Source organism: Gopherus evgoodei, chromosome 6, assembly GCF_007399415.2.
Source record: "Gopherus evgoodei ecotype Sinaloan lineage chromosome 6, rGopEvg1_v1.p, whole genome shotgun sequence".
Classification (NCBI taxonomy): domain Eukaryota; kingdom Metazoa; phylum Chordata; order Testudines; family Testudinidae; genus Gopherus; species Gopherus evgoodei.
Genome location: NC_044327.1, coordinates 23,559,161 through 23,586,172, shown reverse-complemented (window position 1 = coordinate 23,586,172; position 27,012 = coordinate 23,559,161). Strand labels below are relative to the sequence as shown.

Genomic DNA, 27,012 nt, shown 5'->3' with positions numbered 1-27,012 from the left:
TGGAATGATGGCCAAAGCATGAAGAGGCATATGAATCTTTAGCGCATCTGACATGTAAATATCTTGCAACGTCAGCTACAACAATGCATGCAAATACCTGTTCTCACTTTTTGGTGACATTTTAATTAAGAAGAGGACAACATTATCTCTTGTAAATGTAAACAAACTTGTTTGTTTTAACAATTGGCTGAACAAAAAGTAGGACTGAGCAGGCTTATAGGCTCTAAAGTTTTACATTATTTTGTTTTTGAGTACAGTTATAGAACAAAAAAACCTACATTTGTGAGTTTCATGGATAAAGAGATTGCACTACAGTATTTATGTGAGTTGAATTGAAAAATACTATTTCTTTTGTGTATCATTTTTACAGTGCAAATATTTGTAATAAAAAAATATAAAATGAGCAGTGTATACTTCGTATTCTGTTTTGTAATTGAAATTGATATATCTGAAAATGTAGAAAAACATCCAAAATTTTTAAAAAATTTCTATTGGTATTCTGTTGTTTAACAGTGCAACTAATCACACTATTAATTTTTTTAACGTGATTAATTTTTTTGAGTTAATTGCGAGTTGCCGTTAATCGACAGCCGTAATTTTTTTTTATTTAAAAAAAGAGGGGAGGCACAAATCTCCCATATTTTCTTGTGCTGCTATCTTCTTTTCTGTTGTGGTCTTTTTCTCTAGTTAGTTCACTGTCATGTGGGCATTAATATGCCCCTTTTATGCACTCTATTGATATATTTTACAGTTTCTCTTAGAGTAGGTAGGGTGTGGGTCCTGCTTGGCTCACTATGGTCTTGACTCCTCTCCTGAGGCTTACATAATAAAATGTAGGATTTTGGAGTGGTTGCCATCTTCATAGTACAGTATCTAGCTCTCTGCTAAGTAAAATCTTTTTTGTTTTTTTTCCCTTCCATTCTGTATAGAGAATTGAGTTCATAATTTTTGAGGGTGGATATAGCACACCTGCTGATATGTCACTATTTGAGTATGGTGGGTAAATTCTGTGTTTGCCTGACTTTGTGATTTTATTTTCCTCTTTATCTTCTTCTCTCCAAGCTCTGTTGTGGCTGGATGCAATTGTTGAGTGTGGGTATCACATCTGGTTGGATATCTCCAAGATTTGTTTCTTTGGGTTCTTTTTGTCTTCTGCTATTTTTCCATCGGCCTTTTTCCCTTTGGATTCATTTCATGGCCTTAAATATCTAGTTTATTAAAGATGAGGTCATAGAATATTTTCCAGTAAAAAGAAAAAAGGTCCTATTACATAAACACAGAAAATTGAGAGACACTTGAATTAACAAAAAAAACCCCAAACAGTTAATTGGGTGGGGCAGTCACTGTAGTTCTTTCAGAGCTGAAGACTTTGAGGTTAACCATATTACTCACCATGGCCCTTCATGTAATTACTGATATCCTTCGTTATTTTGGTTAAAATAAGTTATATGCCATCCTGTGGTAAGTCTTGCATTATGTCTCAGGATTTTGCCATGCAAGTCCCATTAATATTAGTGGGCATCATGTGACTACCTTCCAGATGTTACTTTGAAATATAATACTGTCAGACTGTTTGTATGACTAGTTTGGGGAGACCTGGGTCCTTTCCTTGCACTCATGTTTATGTAACTATTCTTTTTTCCTCTCCAAGCTATGCTTTACTGTGTTGTACTCCTTTCCCTGTCCCCCACTCAACAAGAAAATTGTTGTCTGAGATACAGACATGCAAACTGGAACTTATAGTGTGTCTAATCATGCTTCTCTGTATGTCTTTAAAACTATACACTAGAATTCCCAAGGACCAAGCAATAACAACAAAATCTTAGTAGCTGTATCCTGGGTGTACGCCATATTGTTTTTCTTCTGCCTCATTAGACAATGAGTATCAAACACGACTTCTCCGTATACCTCAGTCAGTGTAGAACTTGATTGTCTGGACTGATGTGGACAGCAGCATTCAATATCCTTTTTAACGTAGTATATTTGACTACCATGTGATGGTCTAAAAATGGAGTTTACCACTGGGCTGGTAAAGCCATTTTAGACACTAGTTTATCAAGCCCAGATGTAAGATTTTAGTGTAGACCTAGCCCCAGAGGCAGTGTTGTATCCTCTTCCAAAGAAAAAAGGAAAGATTGAATGTCATACATCTTCCCCATCATGATTTGAAAAGATGGGAAGTGGAGGAAATACCATGTTTGTGCTGTTTTTCGAGAGGAGTGGGGTATTAAAACTTCCTCTCCCCCCTTAAACTTTTTTATCTTACTACTACAGACTCTGTGAGAGCTGTGGATGGAAGGGTGAGCTGGATACTCTTCTGCCCATTTTATCATCAGACATGGCTGGCTTTATTCTGAGTGCAGAATCTTATCTTTACTACTTACTTCTATTTATAATAGTGAAGATGTAAGAGGTGAGAGAACCCAGCTTGACTTTCAGATCCCAGGTGGTCATAATGCTGGCAGAAAAATAACCTTTATATTTATAAAATTAAGCGCATCTGGTGTTGGAGAAGAATGAGAGCGAGAATACCACAGTATCACAGAACCACTCTTCTGATAACAGCACTGCCACATCATATTAAAAGTAACAATGAGGGCCAAGTGAATGGAACCTACAGACAGAATTTTTGTGTGGGATCTTGTGCAAGTAAATCCTATAAATGGATTACAGTACATGGGAAGTTCAGTATTGTCAACCTCAAGTATTCAGAAATCATAAGATTTTTAAAAAATAATAAATGTTGGGTACTTTTTATGTACCTTCTGGGGTTTCTTACCATTAGGGTGCACTCAAGTCATATTTTCAAGCTTTTCTCTACAACCATAAAAGCTAGAGACTTACTCTTTTTTTTAAAAAGTGAAAGCTGAACTTCTCACATTCACATGACTCCAAGACCTAGTACTTTAAGAAAAACACCAAATATCCCAAGACTCATGATAAAGTCCTCAGAGTTGACAACAGTGTAAGTTATGATACAGTTCCATTTGTAACTTTGTTAGGCAAATTAAATTTCCTAAACTCCTGGTTGGCTGCTTGTGGTTTGTTTTGTTTGTTTGTTTAATTTTATTTTATTCATCTCACATCCCACTTCTGTCCTTGCAGGCATGGGAGACATCATACTATTATGCCAACAAATGTCAACTTCCGTGCCAACATCTGGGCATTGAAAGAAGAGGGTTGTACTCATATCTTAGTAACTACCGCCTGTGGTTCATTAAGAGAAGAAATACAGCCTGGAGATGTTGTTATGATCGACCAGTTCATTGACAGGTAAACATGATGTGTTTTGTAAAGCAGAGGCATCCAATCACATTTGCTTTTAACTCCGATTGTAAATTCATTAGGGCAGGAAATGTCTGTCTGTTCTCTGTTTGTACTGCACCTGGCACAGTGGGGTCCTGGTCTGTGACTGGAGCTCCTGGATGCTGTAACAGTCAATAAACATTTAAGGCTCACTGGCGTGACGTTGCAGTCTTCAGTATCAGAGCCAAACAGGGAAATTCTTATGATATGGGGAAAGGCTTTTGACTTCATTTCCTGGAGGAAGTCATCTTGATGATTTTATTATTTGTATTATAGTAGCATCGAGAGGCCTCAACAAAACCACAGTGATTGGTGCTGTATAAGCACCTAGTCAGAGGTAGCTCATGCCTCAAATATCTTACAGTCTAACAGACGAGAGAGAAAAGGTTGAAGAAAGTGAGGATTATTATGCCCATTTTACAGATGGGGAACTGAGGCACAAAAATACAAAGTGAATTGACTGAGTGGGGATTAGGCACTTCACCAGGATTATTGCATTCAAATAGCAGCCCTTGCAAAAGAAGAGTTTTATTAAAGGCATTAAACAACCTGTATTTTTTTCCAAATGCTGTTGAAGTTTTGTCTTAGGTGGTATACTGTGTGCACTAGAAGAAATCCTGAAGCAATGTTTTCTTGGCTGTGTAAATGTAGGTATGGACAAGGCCCCTTTGAGAATAAGAAAAAATAGGTTTGCTTAATCTGCACTGATCAGCAGCGAAGATCTAAATAACTAGAATTCATTGCCAAGGCTCGGTTCCTGTATCAGATGTGTGGGTTGCAGCAACATGCATTCAAAAACACGAGCTACTGTGTTCATGCACACAAAAGCAATAGCTGTATAGGAATGGGAAGCACACACATGACATGAGAATCTGGCCCTTGTTGCTACCAGATAAAACCACAACTCTATTCTTCCTCTCCTGGACTTTTAGAAGCATGAACCCAAACATCATGTAATAATGAGTAGATTGTGCTTGGCGGTAGACTTTTTTTTCCCTTTTCTGACTCTTCTTAGTTTTTAACTACTCAGCTTGTAGAAATGAACATACAAGCAGCCTGTGACTTAAACTTCATTAGTTTATTTTACGAGTTTCTCATGAATTATCAGATGAGAGGTGTCAGTTTGTATGAAAGGAGACTTTAAATGTTTACCCTTCAGCTCTCGGACTCTCTGTGCCCAGCAATGTGACACTGGCTTTCAAAGTATGTGCCCAAAAATCAAGGACAACACAAACTTATTTAAGAGGAGGAAATATGACATTTACAGTAATAAACAGTGAGGCTGCACTAGGACTGTGGGCTGCAAGGGTGACTTGTGCTCTGTTACGAGTTACAGCTTACTTAAAGTCACTGTTATGAAATCTTTATTTTCATTTAAAGCCTCCAACTTTGTGCTCCATTGCACCATGTAAAACTGAAGTCTAGTGCCTGACTGAAGATCTGTCACAGGGTGTGACTGTAGCTTGTGTACGCATACCCAAGAAAGCTTTGATCTAGCTAGCTTGAGTACCGCTGTTGATGAAGCTGCGACATCACAGACTCCGGAGCAGGCTGTACAGGCCCGCCCAGAACCCTGCGTAATTCCTTGTGCTGCAGCCAGTGCTGCTGTGTCCTCACTGCTATTCTTAGCCATAGTAGCTCGATGAAAGCTAGCTCAGGCATATCTACATGAGCTACAATCACACCCTGTGTGAATAATAGAGGATCTTCAAGACAGTGGTGAGGGTGTGGTTTTGATCATTGTGGGTGAATGTAGTCAAGTTTTATGCCAAGTGTTTTTATAAATGTATGGGAGAATTACACAGTTGGCATTTCAAGTGCCAGCCTACCCAATGCTGAATGTATCTGTCATAAACAGATAGTTAAGGGTTAATGTCTCTTTTACCTGTAAAAGGTTAAAAAGCTCAGAAAACCTGGCTGACCCTGACCAGAGGACCAATAGGGGGACAAGATACGTTCAAATCTTGATGGAGGGAAGTCTTTGTTTGTGCTTTTTGTTTTGGGGGTTGTTCGCCCTTGGGACTAAGAGGGACCAGACGTCCATCCAGGCTCTCCAAAACTTTCTGAATCAGTCTTTCATGTTTCAAAATTGTAAGTAGTAGCCAGGCAAGGCGGATTAGTCTTATTTTTGTTTTCTCAACTTGTAAATGTTTCTTTTTGCTGGAAGGATTTTTACCTATGTTTGCTGTAACTTTGAACCTGAAGCTAGAGGGGGTTTCCTCTGGGCTATATAAATCTAAGTACCCTGTAAAGCATTTTCCATCCTGATTTTACAGAGATAATTTTTACCTTTTCTTTCTTTAATTATAAGCTTCCTTTTTAAGAGCCTGATTGATTTTTCCTTGTTTTAAGATCCAGGGGGATTGGATCTGAACTCACCAGGGATTGGTGGGGGGGAAAGAAGAGGGGATGGTTAATTCCTCCTTGTTTTAAGTTCCAAGGAGTCTGGATCTGTGTGAAGCCTCTCAAGGCAACCCAGGGAGGGGAAAGTCTGGGGCGGGGGACAGGGAGCGCGCCAGACACTGAATTTCTGGCTGGTGGCAACATTAGCAGATCTAAGCTAGTAATTAAGCTTAGAAGTGTTCATGCAGGTTGCCCACATTTGTACCCTAAAGTTCAAAGTGGGGGAAAAAACCTTGACAGTATCTACTACAAAGAGTACAAAGCACAAGCTATAGAGCTAAAGCTGCAAGGAAATCAAGTGTTTGGAATAGTGTCTTTTTTTAAATCTAAAATAAAGAGTGGGTTTTCTCCCCCACCCGTAAAACTAGCCAACTTTGCTACAAGATGCTGAATGTTGAAGCAAACATAATTTGAGCAAAGAGTCCTGTCGCACCTTATATGCATGTCATCCGACAAAGTGGGTATTCACCCACGAAAGCTCATGCACCAATACGGCTGTTAGTCTATATGGTGCCACAGGACTCTTTGCTGCTTTTACAGATCCAGACTAACACAGCTAACCCTCTGATACTTGACATCATAATTTGAGAGCATTTCCATACAGCCGTTCTTTATCACTTCTTTTCTTTCCTAGGCCTCATTTGTAGGGTTTTTTTTCTCATGCTGGATGCTCCATCATGTGTAAAAGGAGCAATGTCACAGGCTGTAACAGATGACGTTAACCCATCTCTGATTACCAGTCCCTGTCTCTTTAACACCAGCCCTGATCTTGGAGAGTATTATCTGTATTAGAGATGTGCCCAAATCACAATGTTCTGAACCCAAAATGTACAGGTAAATGGATCCAAGGTTTTACTTTGGATATCTACATCTGTCCTAAGTGCATGTTTGTTAAACATGCATACACTGACAACCAAGTTAGCAGATCTTATGGAGGCAGAAAAGTAAGCAACCAGGGCCATCGTTTTCAAATTCAGGTGCCTACATTTAGGCACCCATATCATATTTAGGCACCTAAATAAAAGAGGCCTGATTTTCAGAGGCACTGAGCATCCACGGCTCTTACTGACTTCTGTGGGTGTCATCCACAAGCCTACACAGAAGAATCCATAGTAATTGTGCATATGAATGTGAACTTGCCGTGCTAGTAGCTCTAGCAGAGAGTTAGTACTAAATTCTTTTAAGAAAATCTTTAGAATTATTTTTGGGGGTAGCAGACTTGGCTTATCTCTAAAATAATTAAAGTAAAAGCAATAATGATTTCATCTTTATAAACTGTTTTTAACTTGACAAATGTCTGAGCTTTGTTAAATTATGAATTGGGACAGAAACTAGGCCTGTTTGAATTGTCTATAAAATTCTAAACGCTTTAAAGGTGGAAAGAATTTTGGCAAGTTTTTTTTTAGCGCTAGGCACCGCTGTAGATAGACTGCCAGTTTTGTCCAACTACTTTGGTTGTGCTCAAGAATAAGGCCTCAAAATTCTGCTTTACTTGTGATTGAACAAGAGTCCGTTGAGACAAAGCCAGGGATTTTTTAACGTTATCTTCTTCAAGGGCAATCTGGATCTGTAAATTTTGGTTGGCTGACACAAAAGAAAATATGATTGTCTCAATTTAACACATTTCCTCCCAATTCTCCCCTTTCCCCCAATCCTCCCCCCCGAAGAAGAAAAAAAAATCTTATACACACAAAACAGTTGTTTTTTATGTTGTACAGCAAGCTCCTCCTTCAGGGGCATGCAGCTTTAGGATTCTGTGTGATGACTTTTGGGTTGTGTAATTCTTACAAGTGGTGAGGTCAGAAATGATTCATTTTGGTCATCTCGAACTGTCATATATGCGGTATATGACATGCTACAGGAAAGGTATTTTAAGACTGTTTTATAGAGTTAAAGAGTTTAGAATCTTTGAGGGATATTTTGTATCCCTCTGTCTGTTAAGCTGGGTGCCTTATTTACTATGACCCACCTGTGCAAGGTTCACTGAGGTGTCTTCATTGGCTTTTTCTTCAAGCAGAAACTTGAAAGAGGGGGACGGGGCGAGAGAGAGAGAGAAACAGACACACACACACACACACTTTGACATTTCTATTTTTGACATTTGATTCTTATTGGGCATTATCATTATTTTTAGTTTATATATATATGCATATTATTTTCTGACAAGCAGCGCATTTGCTTAAAGAAATGTTGGATACTCGAGCCATTGTTTATAGTGATTCGAGGTCAAAGGCAGTGTATTTTCACCATGTATCTGTTTTTGTCTCTGACTGCTTGTTCTCATTGACTCTGCTCAGTTAATTAGAAACCAATAGAGGTGTGCTGATTAATGGATGGATTTTTATTCTTGATGCTGACCGAAAACACTTCTATGGTGTGTTTAGGAGCCACTAAAGTTCAGTTTGCTGCAGGATGCTGATTTTACTGTGATATCAGTGGATAATGGCTGTGAAATTATTGTGTATTTTTTTCAACAGCAAATGAGTAGTTTATGACATTTTGGGGTGCAATCCACACCAGTGAGGGACTGTGTCACCCTGTCCCTGCAACATTGGGTGCCTTATCATGCTTTGCTACTGTAGTTCCCACCTGGGCCACTCACAAATAGTCTAACAGCATGCAGGTCACACCCTGAGAGTCTGTGTATAGCCACAATCCTGGTCCAGCACGTCTGATTCCAGCAGCGTATCGGCAAACACATTTAAGTTATGATTTTGGCTTCTGTTCATAATTTTGAATATAATGTAGTTGCTTACATTTTACCATGATATTATTGACCATTGAATTATGAGTTTTCAAATGATATCTTACAAGGCATATTTTGTGCAAATATTATTTACAGTAGGGTGGGAATACAGGAGTGTATTCTGCCACACACACGAAACTCGAGCATCTGCAAAAGAAAAAAATCAGCAGAGATTTGAATTAAGATGGGTAGATGCAGGAAAACTGCGGTAGATAGGAGCTGTGTAGGAAAAGACTTTCTTGCAGAAGCAGAACAGTGGTGAGACTGTGCAGCAGAGGGACCAAGTGGAGAGCAGTACAGTCAAGTGATAGGAGCACAAGCAGGGAAGTGGAGACAAAGGTCAAAGAAAGAGAGTGGAACAAATCCATGGAGTGTTTTAAAAAAAAAGAAGCGTTGCTAATAACATTTCTGGTTTCCCAGGAATCCTAATGAAGATGTAGTGTGTACAATGCTTTGCTTCCCAAAGAGTCCCCTTCGTTGCAGACTGCTTCCTTGATTAGCCATTCCAGCTTCTAACAAAAACAAAAAACTGAGACTGTTTTGGCATATGGAGGGGTTAAAAAACAGTGTATTTAATGCCAACATTTTGTAAACATACTGCATGTGTAACTTTTTGTTTGTGCTTTTCATCCTCTAGCAACTTAAGAGTCGTCTGTGGGAAAGGTTGTCGTTCTTTTAGCCTAGCTTCTGGCAGTTTTACATTGCCTGTTAAGGCTGAATGCTTGCATGTCTAGGCTTGTTTTCTGCAGTGCCATTCATTTTAAATTGGAACCTCTTACCAAGTGCCTTTGTTTGTACAATGTGCTGTTTCTTGGAAAACTGAAACCAGTGTGATTTTAAATATAGCGCGTCTGAGTGACTGAACCCGATAGGAGTCCTTTTTGAACAACTGTTTCCTGTATTTGCAGGTCATGCTGTAGCTCATTTATGTACATTTTGCTTAGAATGCAGTGTTGCCAACTCTTACAAATTTATCACAAGTCATGTGATTTTTTTATCACCTGCTCCTGCCTTCAGGGGATTTGGGAGCAGGTTGCTGCAGTCACTCACTCTCACTTGCAACCGCTCCCATTCCCCTGGCCTCTGCAAGTACCTGCTTCCCTGGGTGCACACTTCTCTCTCCTGCTGTCTCACCCCTCGCTGTTCCCTGGCCCCAGCAGAAAACTTCTACCCACTCCACTGCCCACCCTGCCCCAAGCCCTCCCTGTTCCCAGCTCCCTTGGAGACCTACTTCTTCAGTCTTCACCTGCACATTTTGTCTATCCCCTTTATCATTTACCCTTTCTGCCACTCCCTTCCTGCTCTTGTGTATTCAACCTTTTCCTGTCCTCCCACCTTCTTTCTTTCTTGTCCGTTTTCTCCCACTCTTACACATCTTCATTTCACGGTCACCTCTCCATTTTCCTCCTGTTAGCTACCTGGGACATCGGTATTAGTCCTAACCCATCGGGCAACCCCACATCCCTAACTATCCCTCATTCTCTAAAGAATGAGGGATATCTTACAATTGTAACTTGAGTGCTATTTCTCCTTTCCTCCCCCCTATTATTCGTTGTTCTTACTTATTCTGTCGTGCCTAAAAGTGAGACGGTATTAACTCCTCAGGGTAGGCGCTGTGTCTATCTTGCTTTGTAAAGTGCCTACCAAACTTTAGGCACTGTGTAAATAATAAATTAGCTTTCAGTTATTGGGACAAATAACAGCACAGGGATTTTCTCATTTCCTCCTAGGCTTCTTGCTTTGCTTCTCTTTACAGGGTCCCACTATGACTACATGGGTAAAGACCTTTTGCTCAGACACACGATTGCAGAGACTCATGTACAATCATGATCTGGGTCTCAAAAGAGCAGAAAGCGTGTCTGACTTGGCCCCAGCAGTAGCAGTCCCTACCACCTCCCTGCCCCATCTTGTGCGGGGCACCATGTGAGGCAGGAGCCCCCCCCCCCCGAGAGTAGGAAAGAGAGAACACCAGACTGACATCTACCTAAGCATCCTCTGGACCTAGCACATGTTGCCAGCAGCCCACCTTCCCCCACCCCTGGATAACAGCCTTCTGCTGCTGGCAGTTAATATAGTTCATCCTGTAGCTCAAGGAGGTGGCTGTTAAATTGGACGTATTCAAATTTTGTTTTTATCTTTGTTCATTTCCAGAAAAGAAAAATTACATACAAAAAGACTGTTTGTAAAGAAAGTCAAACAGCCGAAAGCTAGGAAATGCTAAATTTGCTGTTGTCTGCACAACCTTAATTCAAACCCCTTATTTAACTACATGATCACACACTGTATTTCCTACAGGACCCGTTTTATGCAGTGCCCAGGCTGCATGTGCAAGAGGGGGGCAGAGTTAAGGTTGCATTGGCAACTGTAAATTTAGTATTTTCTTAACTTTTGAGTGCTTGACTTTGCAACCTAAGTAACATTCTTTTTTAAAGTGCCTTTTTGTATGTAATGTTATAAATAAAGTGCCGTTTCTTTTAAAAATGTTTTTATTGCTTTTGATTATTTCTCTGTGTGTGCAGTTGTAGAAACTAAAGATTTTTGGTTTATAAACGTCATGAAATAACTCCCTGATATTCTCCCTGCTTCTGTCCAAAAATCCCACCTGAGCCATAAACCACCTTGTCGGCAGTGACCGCCACCCTCACCCTTTTAATAGACATTGGCTTTGGCAGAAGTAAGTCTGGCAGAGTTCTTTTGATGATACAAGCTGTCGTTTGTGACAGCCTCAGTCACTGCACTGCGCAGGTTTCTGTCCCACCTGTTGCTGAAAGCTGTTAGTAAAAATGCGATGAGACTGCAACTTGCAGTCTGTTTGCACTGGAAAGTTCAGTGGTGAAGGTATGCAAAGCAGGCTTTTGAGAGGGGGTGTTACCACATTAAAAGGCTGCTTCTACATTCGTCAGTTTTGTTCCTCGAACTCTCTGTATTACATGTACCACTGAAATTAACTACTGAGACTGTTACAAGGCAGGAGCTTCTTGACTGGGGTGGGGGTGGGGTTTCCTTAATGCTTCCAAAGACAGAACCGAGATGCCACGAAAAAGAAAAAAAATGAGCACCAGGATTAGCTTTCATAATGAATGTTAGTTTTGCCACTTTGTTACTGGTAATGCTGTGTAGAGGAAGAAAGAGGAAAGTGAGGTGGACTTTATGGAACTGGGTGCACAGTGAAGTGGTTTTAGATTACTCAGATTTTGACTACTGGCATGGGCCTACTGATGTAATATAACACTACATGGAAAAATGTAAGTTTCCATACAAAATGAAAACATTTAGCAAAGGCTACTTCTTTCAGCCAGTCTGCAGATTTACAGTTTCACTTTGAAGAGTGACTGTAAAAATAATATTGTCAGTCTCCATGTTTCTTGTGCCTCAGTGACTCCATATCAGATTCGCTCAGAGTACATTAACCCTGTGGTCAGCCTGCTGCTCTGCTTAAATCAAATGATAGGGCTGTGTAAAGGGAGACACAGGCAGAGTGGCCCAGCAGGGCAAGTTTGCACCCCCTCTTAGTCTATAGACGGGCAGGGCCTCTGCACCAGCCCCACATAACACCCTGGAGGGCAAGCCAGGAAAGGAGGCCATGGATCCATGATTTCCTGAATTCTTCAGCCTTCCTACTCTGTGCAAGTGGAATGGAGGGCTGGAGTAGTGGTGAGGGGTTTACACTGCTGTTCCCTTCCCTGGAGACAGTTTGAGAGAATGGATTTCGCCCCCATAAACCTCAGTTACTTGGGCCTTATATACACATGAAGTGAATTTCACTCGTTTAATTTCAACCTTTTAATGCGGACTTGACCTAGACCTGAAAGTCAAACCTTGTTCTTTCTTGGTTCTTACATCGTCATAAGTTCAAAGATTCCACAACAGGAACATAGTTATTGACTGTTTGTCTTATGATGGGGTAGAAACCAGCATATAGTCCAGCTCACTCTTACCATAGCTGCATTGGCTCTGCAGGAAGACCAGAACAAAAAATTAGAAAGCTAATTGGTAGATACAATTCTGGAGGAAAGAGAAACAGGGCATAGTTCTCTTGGGTAATATGGTGCCACTGTTGCATAGCAACTTTTTTTGCCGTAACTGTTTGTTGTTTGGTTACAGGTAATTTCAGACTGTCTGGCAATATCTGCAGCCGTTACAACTAGTCATAACTTGAAATCCTGTTGTGCCTATAAATCTGTCCATGCACCTTGTAGTAATCACTCAAGCTGGAGAAAGGAGCATGCCAAAAATCAAATTAGCATAGTTATGAAACAGTCACAAGTGCTTTGGTAGTAATGCTGACTAGCAATTATTCAGATAATTCGTTTAATTCAACGAACGGCTTCTGCTAACTAACTGCATCTACATAACAAGGAAAATTATTCCTTTAGGATTCAATCTTAAAAAATAGGTTAATAGTCAGCCAGAAAAAAAGAAACAATAATATATATTTCACAAAGAGACAGACACCTAAAGAGAACACAATTAAATGCTGTAATACAGGTAAGGGACCACTGATGGAAGTGTATGAGAGCCATAATGCTAAAAAGGCCAAATTGTGGCTTGAGTATCGGGACTGCAGAAGGGAGTAAGTAAGAGGCCATAAGGCATTCCCATTCACCAGCTACCCACATCATCATAGGTAGCAGAGTAGGTGGGGAAGGAGGCTCTGTAGAGATACTTCTTTTCTTTCCCCACCCCCACCCCTTCCTCCTCCTGCCCTCTGCACAAGTAGGTGAGAAGAGGTGGGTAGCACCTTGGCTCTTCTTCCCCAGCTCACCCTCCCCACACTCACCCATGTGACTGGCACATCAGACATTAAACCCAGCACAATGTATTCCTTCCTTGAAACAATGGGGAAACTGGGAGGGAGATTGTGACACGCAGTGCGAAAACATGCTCAGAGTAGATACAGTCACGATCTATCCCCGGGGTAACAGCTCCTACATGTTTGAATCTATATTGAAACTCTTTGGTAAGGTTTCTGTATAATCTTTGGCATATGAGCCACAACTAGGGGCAGAAATAGAGTTCATATATGCTAAGCAAGAAACTGCAGTCTGGGATTTGCTCAGGAACATTTCAAGTGAAAATGACTGGCTAATACTGTCTAAACTAGTATCAAGCAGGAAGAGGATTACTTAGTTTTCCATTTTCTCCCATTCTAAATAATTAATTAGCAGACACTTGACACAGGGAAATCACAGATGAGTATGTGATCTTAAATTAGCTGGTTGCCCCCCTCCTTTATCCCATAAAGAGAAAATTATGTTACTGTTTTGACACATTTCATGTAGTGTATACAGTTTTGCTTATCAATTTAAATTGCTAACCTGTCTTGCTGTTGAATAGCTTCATATTGAAGAGAATAGTACTTTTTTTTAAACTTTAAAATGTTTTCTTCAAGCCTACTTTAGTATAAACCATGCCACTGGAATTTAATATTTAAAATATTTTTAGAAAAGTGTTTACTGATAACTTGAAGGAGAGACTTTTTTAAACAATGTTAATAATACAAAGTTTTCTGCACACATCATTGTTCATGCAAGTGTTTAAAGACAAGTAGAAAAACTGGAAACTGACTGTTCAAATATTGATTTCCCCTCTTAACATAAACCAGAACTCAAGTGACATCACCACTTAGTAAAATCCTGGTGCTAAAATATAAATGAAAAACTGATAAGAATCAGTTGTATTACGGCTGAGCAAGCAATATGAGCCAAGTCTTGAAGCCCTTATTTAACTTTTTAAAAACCTTACCTGTGCAAAAAAAGTTTTGCTCAAATAACAATTGAGGAAGTACTTCAGACTGTGGCCCTCTATCTGCTACACAGGGGGAGTGTTTATGAGTGATTTCCCACAGTTACCAGCAATTCTTCCCTTTAAACCAAAAAGCCTAGCCATCAAACTATGCAAAACAGACAATATACACAATAAACACTTGTAACATTGGATGTGCCACTGAAAAAGAGGTGGCAAGGCACCGAGGGATTTATGAGGGAGGAGAAATCTTGTGTGAATCTGTCATTCTCAATTAAATCTTTAGGCTTTGTAAGTGTTTGCAGAAAATCTTCCATATTGTTCACAAATATAGCTTTTGTTGTGCTTTCGTTCAAAAAGGTTAACCATGTATTATTATTATTATTATTATTTATTATTTTTAAAATAGGATTGGTGAAGCAGTGGGGAGTCAATACAATACGGTCGAAAATTGTTCCTCTAACTCAGGAAAGCACTACAACATGTGGCTAAATATGTCCTCTATTTAGGAACACACACACTCAACTCTCCAGATATGCTTAAATCCCATCACTTCAGTGGGATTTAAGCACATGTTTAAAGTTGCAAGCACCCTTCCTGAATAGGGATTATTTCCTACATCTGATTTAAAAACCCAGTTAGGGAAACCCCCTTCTTTACAAACTTTAATTAATATAGCATTATCAAAAATATTGTCCTTTTTCTCTTGCTCTCTTCCCATTTTCTTTTTACTTCCAGAAAGTGGAGAAATGTCACAAAAACAAAGCAAAACAAAACATACCCCCTTTTTTCCCCAACCCACAAAGACCCCAATCACGTAAATGTGCACATGCATAACTTTCAGTGTGGAATACTCCCATTGCCTTCAAAATAAGACATTTTATTAAATTTGAACTAGGTCCAGCAAGGAGAGATACCAACTCTCCATTCATCTGAAATTCCAGGAATGTTTCTACTTGTGATCGTGTTGGCCTTGATCCTGCAAAGATGTCAGCATGCGCTTAGGTGTTTGCAGGATCAGGGTTATGATTATTTAAAAAAAGATTAGGCTAGGGGATTTCATAACAGAAATCAAACTTGTTTGGCCAGCTCCGGTTGTTTATAATGCAATAATAGATTAAGTGCTTCCAGAATACAGATACAATCTCCACCTCTCTACTCCTGTGTCACAAGCATTTGACCAAATTAAAAAAGTATTAGGCACGAAAAGTAAAAAACGTTGTGGTTTAATTATAAAAAGAGTTCTGTCTTCTGGGGGGAAATGTGTAATATAAAAATATACTAGGCAAGCATAGAGTCAACAAATAGTAAAATATTAGGTATGAGGGTCAAATTTAAATATTAAAAACTATCTTTTTATATTATATCCCTTCCCTCCCCCACACACACACACATTTTCTCTGTAATTTGACTTCATTTGTAATTTGTTCTATCTGAGTTCTTTGGGCAGGGACCTGCCTATTTTGCATGTATGTTAAGCATCTATTGCACCTTTTGTGCTCTGTGAGTAAGGTTAAGATTTCCTCTCACTTACTTTTAGTAAAAGTCAGGGACAGGTCATGGGCAACAAACAAAAATTCATGGGAGCCTGTGACCTGTCTCTGACTGTTACTAAAAATAACTGTGGAGGAAGCCTGACAGCTGGAGCCCCATGCAGAGGAACTGGCAGCCCTAGCCCCACTGCCATGGAGTGGGGAGGGCAGAGTCCTGGCCAAAGCCACAGGGCGGGGACGGCAACAGCTGCAGCCCCGGGAGGAGGGGAAGGGAGGGACATATATTCCCGGCTCCAGCTGCTGCCATGGGTTAGGAGCGCACAGTCCCAGCTGAAGCCAAAGAAGTCACAGAAGTCCAGTAGAGTCACAGAATCTGTGACTTCCATGACTAAATCTTACCCTTAACTGTGAGTCGGATTTTCAAAACTTACTAGGAGATTTGGACACAAATCCTCTTGTCCCTTCCTTTTACCTCTCTCTCCTTCCCCCATGTGTTTTGAAAGAGTACAGCTAAACCACTCAAAAGGCAGAGAGAATTGAAGTAGTTAAAGAAAAATGGTCTTGTGTTTAGACACGTGAGAGAGAGAGTTGAGGCACCTGAGTTCCATTCTTTGCTCTCCATTGATTCACTGTGTGAACATGGGGCAGTCACTTCAGCTACCTGTGCCTCCATTTCTGTATCTGTTCAGTCGGGACTCAGCACAATGAGGATGTAATGATGTCCGAGTCACAATTCTGACAGATGGCAAAATGGAAAGAATATGTAGTTAGTGATGGAGAATTCTGCATTGTGATGAGCTGCATGTTTGGTTACTTTTGTGCAGGGCCGGTGCAAGGAAGTTTCGTGCTCTAGGCCAAACTTCCACCTTGCGCCCCCCACCGCCCTGCAGCAGCTCCCCGCCCCCCCCCGCTCTGAAGTGTGCCGCCCTCCCCTGTGGCAGCTCCCCACCCTCTGGCCTGAGGAGCCCTGCAGTACCTCCCCACCTCAGCTCACCTCTACTCTGCATCCTCTCCAAGCAGGACTGCGCAGTGGAACCCCTGGGCTGGCGGCTGCTGGCAGCGGCGTGCTGACCCAGGGGACCTCCCTGGGTTGCCAGCGGCGCGCCAGGGCAGCCCAGAGGATTCCGGGGGCCTGGGGTCTTCGGCGGCGGGGGGCCCTTCCGCTCTGGGACCCGCCGCCGAAGTGCCCCGGGGACCCGCCGCGGGGCCCCCCCACCGCCGAATTGCTGCCCAAGCGGGACCAGCTGCCGAAGTGCAGCTGGGTCTTCAGCGGTAATTCTGTGGCAGAGGGCTCCCGCCATGGGTCTCCGAAGCACTTCGGCAACTGGTCCCAGAGCGGAAGGGCCCCCCGCCGCCGAATTACCGCCGAAGACCGGGCTGCATGTCGGCAGCGGGTCCCGCTTCAGCGGTAATTCACCGGCGGGGGGTCCTTCTGCCCCGGAGTGGAAGGACCTCCCACCAGCGAGGACCGGGAGCAGAAGAAGCTCCAGGGGCCCGGGCCCCGCGAGAGTTTTCCGGGGCTCCCGGAGTGAGTGAAGGACCCCGCTCCAGGGGCCTCGAAAAACTCTCGTGGGGGCCCCTGCGGGGTCTGGGGCAAATTGCCCCTCTTGCCTCCCTCTCTGGGCTGCCCTGCTGGCGCGCTGACCCAGAGGAAGCCCTGGGCTGCAGGCAACGGTGCGCTGACCCAGGGACTCCCTGGGCTGCCGGCTGCCGCGACGGCGCCCTGACCCGGGGGACCCTCTGGGCTGCCGGCTGCCGCGACGGCGCCCTGACCCGGGGGACCCTCTGGGCTGCCGGCTGCCGCGACGGCGCCCTGACCCGGGGGACCGTCTGGGCTGCCAGCTGCCGCAGCGGCGCCCTGACCCAGGGAACACCCTGGGCTGCCGCGGCAGCGCCCTGACCCGGGGAACACCCTGGGCTGCCGGCTGCCGTGGCAGCGCCCTGACCCGGGGAACACCCTGGGCTGCCGGCTGCCGTGGCGGCGCCCTGACCCGGGGGACACCCTGGGCTGCCGGCTGCCGTGGCGGCGCCCTGACCCGGGGGACACCCTGGGCTGCCGGCTGCCGCGGCGGCACCCTGACCCGGGGGACACCCTGGGCTGCTGGCTGCCGCCAGCAGCTCAGACTGCCTCTCTGTCCCAGCAGCAGTGGCTGCTCAACCATTTAAAAAAAAAATGGGGGCGCTTTTTGGCGCCCCCAAATCTTGGTGCCCTAGGCAACCGCCTAGTCGCCTAAATGGTTGCACCGGCCCTGCTTTTGTGCAGGGAAGCAGTTTCCCATCTGGAGGGTGGGGAGGTAGGGATCACCTTTTCAAATGGGAAAAGTCTTCTTTCAGTTCAAGCTGGGTAAGGAATGGTGTCCCTAGCCTCTGTTTGTCAGAGGATGGAGACGGATGGCAGGAGAGAGATCACTTGATCATTGCCTGTTAGATCCACTCCCTCTGGGGCACCTGGCATTGGCCACTGTCAATAGACAGAATACTGGGCTAGATGGACCTTTGGTCTGACCCGGTACGGCTGTTCTTATGTTCTAAGCTGTGGACATGGATATAATTCTTTTGAGAAGAGAGGTTGACTTTTAATTTCATTATTGCTGTGGTTGAATTTGTGCATGTTTTGTTCCCCAAAGTGCCCCATTCGTTCAGTGTAAGGTGACTGGCGCTTTTTTTTTTTTGATACATTTATGAATAATTCAAAATTGAATTTGTTAGGAACTGAAAATTGATTGTCATCTCTTTATAGAAGTAATTCATACAGAGATTCCATTTGACTGAACGTAATGTTCTATAATGAACTGATAATATACTGCTAGAACTACTCTATTACCTTCCACCACAATTTCGAAAGATGTATATCAGGGAAAACCAGGTAAAGAATAGTGTTAGATCTTTATTAACAAGATTTTTCATGCCCTTTCCCCATCAGTTGACAACTTAATTGTTCAGCATTCATGAATTTCCTGCTGCTTCTATCTCTAAATATGCTCTTCTCTTTTTCCAGGACTATCAAAAGACATAACACTTTTTATGATGGGTGCTATTCCAATCTTCCAGGAGTATGTCATATTCCAATGGCTGAGCCATTTTGCACCAAAACCAGAGAGGTTAGTGGATTTCATAAGAAAAATCAAATATTTGCAAGTTGTTTGGACATCCCTTGTGGTTTATAATTGATAAAGAAAATAAACCCCAGGCCCCGGAGCCAGGTCTTGATTAAGCTAATAATTAAATCAAGGCCATAGGCCTCAATCATACTAACATATAGAAAGTAAGAAAATAATCATGAATAATTATTACTAACACACCTGAGGCTAACTCTCTGATTTTATTATACACAAACCATGAATAATGCTGCTAAACAATAAAATGCTGCTAAAAGGGGTTAGAACTGACATAAAGTTCCTTAAATAACCAGTCCATCACTGCCGAAATATACTAACAGCTTCTAGTTCATTATAGTTCATTAAGTTGCTCGTGTAAGCATAAAATATAACTCATGATAATTTGGCCAAAGGTACAAACAATATGTATTTTTGGACACAAGTCCCTCAAAAAGCTTAGCGACGCGTAACAGCTTAACCGCAAGTAAGGGAAAACCGAGGTGTCAATGTCCTGACAATTATGAGAACTTTCCATGAGGAAGTAGAAAAGAACAGGCTTGCAATTTTTAGCTCACTTATTATATATAGAAATATTAATAGCAATTGTTTTCAGAAGATGTCATGTATTAGCCAAATAAGGTAATGACGGATGTATAAGCTCATATAATAATTTGCGGTTTTAAGCTTTATAAGCACAAGTATCACTGCTGTAAGGCAGAGCGACTTACCCCTTACTAGGGGATTTGTCATCTCTCCGTGTGTACACATGTATCTCTGATTAATCAATAAAGAAGAGCCTCAGGCTGTCTGATCAACTCAACACGGTGGTGGTCATTTCCACGACATAATGCTATAGACTGACTAAGTGGTTCCGTAATCCAGATGCAGTCTCTGCCTCCCTAGTCCTGTGTCTCAGGCATTTGATCAAATTAAAAATAAAATTAGAATTTGCGAGGCATGAAAATGAAAATTTTTGTGGTTTAATGATGGAAAAAGTCAGGCTAGGTTCTGTCTTGCAGGAAAAAGAATGCCGATTGCTTAGTCATTAGTTTAAGAAAGTGTTTGGCCACCTGGATTTCCCCAGAGACTTTCATGGGGGTGAAAGGCTTGTAAGTTATTGAGTACCAATCCATTGAAATGACATTGTGGGCAATTGAGAAAATTGAGGCAGGCACCATCTTTGTATTGTGTATGTTCTGCACTAGCCCAGTGGGGTTCTGGTCCATGACTCGGGCTTCTAGGTGCTACTGCAATACAAATAATTAAAAATAACAACATAACATTCACAGAAGGTACCAATGTGGCACTTGTTTCCTTACACAATGTCCGAGCAGCTTTACCCATGTATAGCATGTGGCATAGCAGGATGAAGGCTTGTTGTATTAATCTGATGGAATATATGGGCCCAAAGAATTAAAGGTGTTAACATAACCCAGTCATTAAACAGTTTTAAACAAGGTTCAGCATTTGGTATACAGAAACCTTAGCCTGCTTAGTATCATGGCAAACACACCATTAAACATCCTTTTTAACCTTTTATTCAAGATAAGAAGGAAAAACAGTTAAAGCATTTGAAATGTAAAGTAGTTGAAGAAGGCTTTCATTATAACATTTCTTGTTTCTTTTTCCTTTAACTGGAGAGTATGTATAAGGAAAAGCCAACGTGTTTGACAGTCTCTTAGATGGTATTAAAGATGGCAATAATTGTCCTTTCTGAAGAAAAAAGAAGCTAGTTGAGATGGGCTGCAGCTGTTGTTATTGGTCATGATGTTTAAGTCCAGTCCGGGTTCCTAAGAAGACAAACCAAGACAAACACACAAAGGAAAAAGAGAGAAAAAAAGCCAAGATAGAAATGAAGCTTCTGTCTCTGGTGTTGACTTTCACATGCAACCTCCCTGCTGGAAAAACACAGTCCCAGCACATTGTCGTATTAGCCACTCGGAGACCTGGCAAATTCATACCAGCATCATGCTCTTTAGAGCATTTCTTTTATCTTCCTCTTTCTGTCATAGGCTTATAGCAATGTTGTAAAATATGCCATCTTGGCTAGCTAAGCCAGACTTTTATTAGACAGAAGGAAAAAGGAAGGAGATAGGACAGAGAAATAAGGCAGGGAAGGAAAAAGGATGCATTTTGTGGCAGGGGAGGGTCACACATTCGAGATGATGTTCAGGATTCAGGTGGAACTGGTGGAGGTGGCAATGTCATCTGCCTCGCTCAGGACATTTCTCAGGATTAGGATGAAGAAGATCTGGGGTCCAGGAGACAGTGGGCATGGCAGCCATGATGGTAAAAATTGATCCAAGAGTCAATTTTTCTCTCCCAAAGTTTGTTCCTTTAAGGATCCCAAAAGGGGGTGATAGGTGGAATTGCCCATCCCCTAGTATGTTGGATACTAGATCTAACTGGTGGACAACAAAACTTTTGGTCGTCAGCTCCTCCTCTTCACCAAGCATGATCTTAACACAGCCCTTGAGTTACATCAGTAGGCCTCTTTGTTTAGACTGATTCAGTCTTTCTCCCTTTTGTACCTTTTCCCATCAGCATTTGCCATTATAGGTTATTGTGACATCTTAAGAACTTTTACTTACTTTTAAAATTGAGCTCACAGACATGGTAAATTTGTAGACTCAATTATTACAACAGACTTATTTAATACTTTTAAGGATGGAGACTAGGCTATTCTTATACTTTTTAAAAATATTGCAGCTCTTATTGTATGCATGTTGGGATTTCTGTTTGGAGGAGGGTGTGCTATTTTAACAAGTAATAGAAAATGCTGCTTTTCTTTTCAGTATTGTTGTTTTAGGGAAGAGCTTGTTTATGGTTAAAAATGTCTTTTTTCAGTGGGGCCAGAACGTTCTTCCATCTGAGCAGAGGGAAAATGAAGAAGGAGATACATGTTAAGAGTCACTGAGGAATGAAATACACAGAGAGCACAGAATCACTTAACAGAAGTTATGGTCAGATTAGTCTTCTAAAAATCTTTCAACCCCCTTAGTCGTCACGCTCTCCGTTACCATTCCAAGGCAGACGAAACAATAAAGTACTGAGCTGGTGACTCGGTGTGTGTCCCGAGCATTTAATATATTCAAGTATCAGTGCTGAGCTGTTAGCTCTTCTTACCATTTTGCATCATTGTAGATAGTTATTGTTTCTGTATAATTAACAAAAATAGTATTTCTAAGTGACTAAAGTTGCTTCTTAGAGCAGCAATAACAAAAGGGAGGTTCTACACACACACAGTCATCACTGATGGAACCACATCATTGTTTCCAAAACAAAAAAAAAATAGATAAATCATGAATCTAGGCCTCTTTGCAGTTAAATCGCTAGATTATAACATTAAAGTTTGATAATTTTATTGCAATCCAGATATTTTTCTTCCAGTTCTCATTTTATCATAATATGCTAGATCTATGTCCTGGAGCTTAGCATGTCATCAGAACCCCTCAAAAGGTTTATATTAGTATAATTCTCATAACTCAGTTGTAATAATTAAAACCAGATAGAAATCCAGAACTATAAATGTGTGGTGGCTGGATGGAACAACTGGGATATGTAATTCATAGATATTCTTTAACAGCCAAATTTACCAAAAATATCAGAGAAAAAGAAACTTTCCAAAATGTTTATGAACTGGAAATCCAGAAATTAAATGAAGAGACGTTGCCCTGAAATACAGAATGAGAAAGGAATGATCGTTTTCTCTGACTGTTGATACTAGTTCAGAGATTGGAATTCACTGGAAACAATTTACAAATAGTAAAAGTGAACCGATAAAGAATTCCTGGTGAGAATTGCACAGACTAATGACCAACATCTGATGTACGTCAAAACATAAAGTTTAGCCACTGGCTTGGGAATTAAGACAGAGATATAACCTTCATATCTCCAAATCAATAGATTTTTCTCCAAATTTCCACCAGACTTCCCTCCCCCACATGCTTAAGCTTCGTCTTCACTAGACTTTTCTTAAAATTTCCCACCCTTGCTATCATCAGTTCAGCTCCACCTTTGGGAGCAATGGTGGTAATGGTAGTGTAAACTGGTCACCAGCATTTCCACTATCACCTTGTTTAGACTTGTTCTGACCAGAAGTCTCACTATAAGCAAGTGCATATCAAACACACTTGCTTCCTGGCCTTCTCACCCAATGCTAGAAACAGAATCCCACTGGTGTAAACTGGATCATCTGAGTTCAACTCCCACTGCAGCAATGCAGAGCAGGCATCCAGATAGTTAGCCCCCTTTTCCAACAATGGATGTTAAAACACAGTTGATCCTGTCCTCATCAGCAGAACTATTTGTTTTCAACCCTGGGAAAGGAAGCTGAAGGGGGGAGTGGGTTTCCTTGTTTGACACTGGTTGTCAAATTAGGCTCACATTCATAGTAAACCATGGCTCACGAGCCACATGCGTCTCTTTTACAGCCAAGGTGCGGTTAGCAGAGTGTCCCCTCCTTTTCCCTTCCCCCACACCGTACCTATTCTCCCCCTACCAAACTAGGAGAGGGAGCTCTGGGCTTCTGCCCTGCAGCAGGGTGGTGGGGTTAGGGAAGGGGGTCTCAGGGCTTCAGCAGGCACCACCCTGAAAGGATAAAGCCCGGAGCCCCGGCAGGTGCCACCTCGTGGGGCAGATTGTGAGTCTTGTGGCTCTTGAACGTCCAAAGATTATTGTATGCAGCTCCAAGAGTCCATAAGTTTGGCCTATACTGGTCTAAAGACAGCCTTATTGCGTGAAAGTTATTCAGATGAGAGACAAGAGTGTCACACTAGACAAAGATATTTGTTCTTTACTTACTTCTCTTGCATGAGGAAATAGCTGGCTTCACATGGGTGGTTAATAATGTGCTATTTCTGTGATAATATTTTTGAAGGTTCTTATGGAGATTGCCAAGAAGCATGGGATCAAGTGCCACTCAAAGGGGACAATGATCACTATTGAGGGGCCACGTTTCAGTTCTCGGGCAGAAAGCTTAATGTTTCGCAACTGGGGGGCTGATGTTGTCAACATGACCACAGTTCCTGAGGTGGTTCTTGCAAGAGAAGCTGGAATCTGCTATGCAAGTATTGCTATGGCAACAGATTATGACTGCTGGAAGGAGCATGAAGAAGCCGTGAGTGAAGCTTCCGTTTTGTTTGGTCTTGTTGTTTTAGATTATGGCAAACTATATGTAGTGCAAGTGCATAAAGTTATACAGTTCTTGATAGAAATCACAGTAGGCCCTTTTATACCAGACAAATTCTGCTCTTAATTACACCAGTTTATATCCTAATTCACTCCAAGTCATTGGAGTTATTCTGAAATAACTAAAGTGTTAGTGAGAGCAGGACTGAGTCCAATATCCCTGCCTTTTCCTTTCATAAAGTTCTCTTGTCACGAATAAAACAGTTCACCTCTTATTGTGTGAATCAGAGTATGTGTATAAAGCCAGTTGTGACATCATTTTCCTGTAACTGACCTTGTCCTTAGTCTCTTGAGCTCTCCACAAAAAAACACATCCTTTTTAGTTCTTATACCTCTTTTCCCCTGTCATATATTCAAGAACAACCAGAAAAATGCTTACGGTGCTTGCCAGTTAAACCTTAGTCATCAAATTGCTGGTTCTATATTTTTTATGTTTATATTAAAACTTTCCTAGCTTTTGGGGGGCATTTTGGTTTTGGCCAGAAAGCAAGTGTATCTAAAAAATAATTTATACAGAAAATTAGATAATTCCAAACTGGAAATGTGTCATTAAACATTGGTAGATTCTCCATCACTTGCCTTTAATTTGAGATTCAATATCTTTTAAAAGAACCATCCTGTTCAACCAATAGTTATTGGACTTGATACAAAAATACTTCCGTGGCCTGTGTTGTACAGGAAATCAGACTAGATGACCACAGTGGTCCCATCTGGCCTTGAAACATCTGTCTTGGATGATTTAGAAACAATAAATCCTGCATCTTGGCAGGGGTTAGACTAGATGATCCTTGTAGTCCCTTCTACTCCGATGATTCTAAATCTATGAAAGAAAATCAACATTTAGGGCCAGATCTTCTATTGGATGTGTGTGTGCAGCTGCCACTTAAGTCACAGGGAGGGCATCAGTAGCAAAATTTTGTCCTTATTACATTTATTGAGGTGCTGGCTAAAGCTCAATAGTTAAGTTTTTGTTTCTGCGGGGGGCAGGGATGGTGTTTGTTTTATTGCATTTGAAGTTGGAATTCAATATCTTTGCTATATATGAAGAGTACAGTGTAGCATTAACAAAATTACAACATGGCCAACATATCTTATTGCTGTCCTGTAGTGATGCCCTGAGATAACCATACAATTATAATAAATGCAAAATGGTGGTCCCAGATTAAATGCAACTGATTTTTAAAGATGGATTTGGGTTCTTTTTTCCATGAGGATGCCATTATTAGAAGTTTGTTTTGGTTCTTTAACTGTATATTTCCATACCTTTTAATATATCTGTATTTCTTTCAAGTTTAACTTAAACTCTGAATTTTCTGAGTTTGCAATGCTTGTGTTTGGGATATTTACAACACCCTTGTAGTGTATTTTATGCTAAATTACTTTTATACGTTCTCAGCCTTATCTCTCTCTTAACATAGTTTTGATCTGGAAAGAACAAATCTGGTGCAAAATTGAAACAGTTTTCTGCAATATTGATCTGTCTGTGCACAGATGTGTCACAAAGATGCAGGCAAACATTAGCGAGGATATGGATCCCTAAGACCTTCACTTGCTTTCTGCCTTGATAGTCACATAAAATGCGTGTTGTGAGATACACTGTCAGGATATTGTAGATTCTTTAGTTGCATTTTTGAAGATGGAAAATATTTATGTGCCTACAGTGTCCATTATTATACAATAAGATTTCAGCCAGTGATGGCCCACTAAAATCTAAGTTATACTCTCAGAGAGAACACTGAAGCTTTTACTGATGCTGTGAAAATCACCACACTGCAGCATTTATTTAAAGCTGCTGATGTCATCCTGAGAATAGCATTGACATTTTTCCTGCAGTTAAAACTTAATAGCCGCTCTCTCCGGTTGTCTTTGTCTAAAGAGTCATTTTTTATATTTTCAAACATTCTGTGGCAAGAGGTCTCACTCTATTCAGATGTGTCAGCTCAGGTGTATTATAGTTATGAAGCATAAGATGGCTAGAGTCAACATATGTCACCATTTCCACACCAATGGCCCATTCCTTCAATCCTTACTCTGGTGAACAGTTTCATTGAGGTATCTTGAGTATGGACTTTGTAGAATCACACCCCCCCCCATTGTACAATAAAACAAAAAAAATAAACTATTGATTCTTTTAAAAAATCTCTGTGGCATGTTGTCATCTCAATTTAAAATGCATAGAGGATTTTTTGTTTTTATTCATGTGTTCTGTTCTGAGCTAAAACAGTTGTACCGGGAATGTAGGGTGTTGCTTAATTAGGAATTGAGTTTTGCAGAACAGTATCTATTTTACACACTAGTTTGAGAAAATCAGTCATTTTTATTGTATTTCTAGGTTTCAGTGGATAAGGTTTTAAAGACTCTGAAAGAAAATGCGAACAAGGCAACAAGCATACTTCTTACTGCTATACCTCAAATAGGTTCCATGGACTGGACAGAAACGCTGCATAACATGAAAGTAAGCACAATATTGAACAGGTTTTGGGGGGAGTATAGGGGAGAGGGGAAGGAAAGAAGTACGTGCTTTGTAATTGAATGGCCCGCGATACTGCTATTCAAAACACCCTTTAAAAATTTTTGTGATTCAACAAAGTTGCAATATGCAATGAAGTCACCAGGGGAGAAAGGTTCCCTACAGAGTTTGACAAGCTATATTGCAAACAGCTTGCCTCAATTTTACAGCAAGTATTTCAAAAAGTAGAGGGACATCTGCAGTACATGTATTAAAGCTGTGGTACTCCTATAGCAAGGAAAAGTACAAATCTGCGTGAGTCTCCACATTACAGGCCTACATCTCTGTTCAGTGGAGAGCTCAAAATAATTTTGAGCCAAATGGGAAGGATTAAACCTAATTGCACTTGTGAGTTTGCAAAAGGAAAGTTGTTCGTTCGGTAACGTGAGGATAACAGTGTAGCTGTTCAGAATTCTATTCACCCTGGCACTGTGACAGTCGATGCACAAAGGCAGGATTGCTAAGGTGAAAAGGAAATATCTTTTCAAAGTGTTATGGAGAGAGAATTTCAGACAAACACTT

At 41.3% G+C, this 27,012-nt stretch overlaps 1 protein-coding gene across 4 annotated transcripts in view; it reads left to right on the top strand.

Moving 5' to 3' along the window:
• The window catches only part of MTAP (methylthioadenosine phosphorylase), a 63,235-nt gene that overhangs the window by 30,197 nt on the left and 6,026 nt on the right, over positions 1-27,012 (top strand). For all 4 annotated transcript variants that reach the window (XM_030566588.1, XM_030566584.1, XM_030566586.1 and 1 more), the window contains 4 exons: positions 3,106-3,273; positions 18,692-18,794; positions 23,671-23,910; positions 26,314-26,436. In XM_030566588.1, coding sequence (XP_030422448.1) covers positions 3,106-3,273; positions 18,692-18,794; positions 23,671-23,910; positions 26,314-26,436 — 634 coding nt within the window. The remainder of the gene's footprint in view (positions 1-3,105; positions 3,274-18,691; positions 18,795-23,670; positions 23,911-26,313; positions 26,437-27,012) is intronic.